We start from the raw sequence: 3,891 nt of genomic DNA, 5'->3' as shown, positions 1-3,891 counted from the left end.
GCGGCTGCGGAGGTGGAAATTTGTTTAACCACCGTGGCATGGGTGCGCTGGCATGCTCCAAATGCATCCGCCACAAGTGCTGCATTTCTTCAGATGTCGACAGTGACGAGCTCGACAACGGCGGCTGCTACGACGACGACTACGGCGGTGGGGGCGGCTTTGGCTACGGCTCGGATGCTGAGTACGAGCTCATGTGCCAGGGCGTAAAGCCATGGGACGACGACGCCGGCGATGTCCTCGCCATCCTTTACGGCGACGACTTCTGACGAGCGCGCCTCAGCTCCTGGCTCTGCAGCTGCAGCGTGCAGGCTTGCCGCCTTGCGCACACTAGTCGTTGAGTTCTTCACCTTCTACATACACATACACGCACTAGGCACGGGATGGACTGGCACTAGGTGTAGCTGTAGGAATCTTAACCATTTTCCACTGTCTGTTTTTTATGTCTTCTGGGCACGGGACTTGCGCGCACAGGCCACAGGGGCACACTAACAGCTAACACAGGTACAGACAGGTACACAGATACACCGCGCGCGGGAGCCGCCCCTTTGAGCAGGTCTCCTGCGCAAAAAGTAACCGAAATGAAGGTGTCTCACACGGACAGGTGTCGGGGAATGCAGCACGCGCGCCCCTCCTCTCCGCGCCGCTCCACCCTCAAACGCCCGCCACCGAAGCGGCACGCGCCGTCACCCCGTCAGTCCTCCGCGAGCCCCACGTGCCGCAGCACAGGCCCAACGGTGAAGCGGTAGCGGTGGTGCGCGCGCACGATCCTACGTGCTGAACGCCAACCTCAGGGCGGGAAGACGGTTTTGTGCTGTGTGTTCAGAGCACCGCGTGAATACAACGGAGAAGAGTACAGTGAATACAGCGGAATACGGCCGAATACGGCTGAATGCGTGTCCTCTCGGGCGCTGGTTGGGATACATGAATACGTACTCCGCTTCTGGGCGCACGAGCCGCGACACGTTGTACGACTCGACGCCCGCGCCCGCCGGGACCGGGCCAAGGCCGGCGACGCCAAACGCCTTGAGCTGCGCGGCGCGGTGGGCGAGGGAGAGGACGAGGTTATCCGGCCGGTAGCAGTTGACCAGCCGGCCCGCGACGACGCGGCGCAGCCGCCGCCACCGTGCCGGGTCGGAGGAGGCGGGCAAGCTGAGCAGAACCGCGTGCTGGACGATGCCGGCGGCGCGCGCCTCCCCCGCCTCGGACGCGCGGCACATCTCGTGCAAGCACTCCCACACCACGTATGCCCCGAGCGAGAAGCCGACCAGCGTGACGGGGCGGCCGCCTTGTGAGGTGAGGTCAGGACAGGCCACTTCTCCACACACACACGAGGTGGTGGCATGTCTGAGCCTCGCTCGCCTCGCTCGCCTCGCTCGCCTCGCTCGCCTCCCCGTTTGCCCGCGGCGGGGGCGGCGGGGGCGGCGGACGTGGCTGAGGAGGGGTAGGAGGCGTGAGTCGATTTCGTGGTGACGGTGGCAGCGGTTGACGCCTGGCCCGCCAGCGAGCAAGGTGCTCCTGCAGCAGGCAGACAGCGAGCACCTGAGCTTTCGAGCCTACGACTTCTGGGAGCTCCTCCGTCGTCATGATATCGGGAGCTGAGACCCAGATAGGGGGCATGCACTGTGCCCTGTTATGGCCCGAGCCGTCGGCGGGCGTGCACAAAGAGAGGGAAAAGAATTTTAACGCCCACTAGCGGCGTTTTTCTTTTTCTCGCGATGTCCACCCCGCCGCGCCGCCGCTCGCGCCGTCTCGCCACCGCCGCCACCGCCGCGTCCTCGCCGAGCACGCCGCCGCCCGCCCGCCTGCTCGACCTCCCCAGGGAGCTCGTCGAGCGCGCCCTCTCTCACTGCGACCCCGCCGACATCGCTCGCGTCGCGGCCATCTCGATGCTCTTCCACGCCTCGCTGGCGCTGGAGGGCATCCGCTTGCGGGCGCAAGAGCGCGGCTACGAGCTGCCGGCGGTGCCAGAGGATGAGGGCTGTGCCGTGCGGTGGCTGTGCTTCGCTGTGCTGCTGCGCGAGCACAACCCGCCGGCAAGGGCGGCCGCAGGCTCTTGGCACAGCCTCTTCATCGACGGCGAGGGGCGGCTCTCTTCGTGCGGTTCGGCAGCGGAGGGCGAGGAGGACGAGGAGGAGGACGACGAGGAGCGTTCACTTCTCGGCCACGGCGAGGGCGTGACGCGGCTCAACGCGCCGACCCGGCTCCCGTCGACGCTGGGCGGCGAGCGCGCCATGAGCGTGTCGGCTGGAGAGTACCACAGCCTCGCCCTCACCGCCGGCGGCGACGTCTGGAGCTGGGGCCGTGGAGGCGACGGCCGGTTGGGCCACGGCGACTTTCATCAGGGCCAGTGGCAGCCGAAGAAGATCGAGGCTTTTTATGGCCAGCGTGTCCTCGCTGTGTCGGCTGCAGAAACGCACAGCCTCGCTCTCACCGCCGACGGCAGTGTCTGGAGCTGGGGCGGTGGAGCCTTCGGCACGCTGGGCCACGGCGACTGGCAGGAAGAGCTGCTGCCCAAGAAGGTCGAGGCCTTCGCTGGCGTTGGCTGGGCAGCGCGTCCTCGCCGTGTCGGCTGGAGGAGCGCACAGCCTCGCCCTCACCGCCGACGGAGCCGTCTGGAGCTGGGGCTATGGATTTTACGGCAAGCTGGGCCACGGCGACCAGCAGAACCAGCAGCTGCCCAAGAAGGTCGAGGCCTTGGCTGGCCAGCGCGTCGTCGCCGTCGCGGCTGGAGGGGCGCATAGCTTCGCCATCACCGCCGACGGCGCCCTTTGGAGCTGGGGCTGTGGAGCCCAGGGCCAGCTAGGCCACGGCGACGAGCAGGACCAGCTCCTGCCGAAGAAGGTCGAGGCCTTTGCTGGCCAGCGCGTCGTTACTGTGTCGGCGGGAGGCTACCACAGCATCGCTATCACCGCTGACAGCGCCGTCTTTACCTGGGGCGAGGGCCAAGACGCCGGCCTAGGCCACGGAGAGGACCTGTCGAACCAGCTGCTGCCGAAGAAGATCGAGACGTGGGCGCTGGGGCAGTGATGAGAAGGGCGAAAGGGTGCAAGCTCTGTATCCGCGTTGCTCATGTGCCTATTCGCCACCTGCGAACGTAGGTGAATCTGGAACGGTGGAGATTTATGATCGCGCGGGTCCAGCCCATGCATGATCGCCGCGGAGGCCGGAGCTGCATGTGAGCTGCAAGCAGCGCCGGGCGATGTACGTACCGCCTCCCGGCCCCCCTCCACGGGGTGTGGACCCTGAGTTGCAGTGGGGTTGTGCGCTGGGCCCTCCTGCTCGGCTCCAGCTCGAGTAGACAAGCAAAGTGTTGTGCTCGGCCGTTCATGGACACTTCATGGATCACATGGAGTCCGTCTGCGTCTCAAAAAATAGGAAAATTCGCACAACACTGGGGGACATCGCGCACTGCATTCACCTATTTAAAAAAGAAAAACTGCGCGGGATTCGCTCTCTACCGCCCTGGATGCGCCTCTCGCCACTCTCGAATCTGACGGCGCACAGGATGTGACTGGGGAAGGGCGTGGGCGCGGCCCGTGCGCCACCCCTAGTCTAGCGGGAATTTTCGGTGTATCGTGAATGATCGCCTAATATCGCCTAATATCGCCTAATATTGCGCAATATCGCCTAATATCGCGCAATATCGCGCAATATCGCGCAATATCGCGCAATATCGCGCAATATGTCGCGCAATATCGCGCACCCTCGCGCACGCACGCGCGCACCCTCGCGCACCCTCGCCCCGGGCGGCGGCGGACGCGGCCGCGGATTTCTTTGTTTTTCGGTGGAGACCATCTAAAAAAAATGCTTTAGCTAAAAGAACGTGTTTTGCCAGAGCCCAACACGTGTGCTCTATGACCTCACTTGTAACACCTGCTTCGGCTGCTGCGT

General features: G+C 64.8%; 1 protein-coding gene across 1 annotated transcript; it reads right to left on the bottom strand.

The window, feature by feature from the left end:
• Positions 1-691: 691 nt before the first annotated feature.
• On the bottom strand, positions 692-1,617 carry EMIHUDRAFT_252780 (hypothetical protein; the record flags this gene model as incomplete). The annotated part of the gene is made up of 3 exons (XM_005787088.1): positions 692-767; positions 934-1,285; positions 1,488-1,617. 3 exons carry the CDS (start codon positions 1,615-1,617, stop codon positions 692-694), a joined length of 558 nt encoding a protein of 185 aa, XP_005787145.1.
• Between the last annotated feature and the right edge of the window lie 2,274 nt (positions 1,618-3,891).

Source organism: Emiliania huxleyi (assembly GCF_000372725.1).
Source record: "Emiliania huxleyi CCMP1516 chromosome Unknown EMIHUscaffold_1452, whole genome shotgun sequence".
In the NCBI taxonomy this organism is placed as follows: Eukaryota; Haptophyta; order Isochrysidales; family Noelaerhabdaceae; genus Emiliania; species Emiliania huxleyi.
This window is presented reverse-complemented; position numbering and strand designations above follow the sequence as displayed.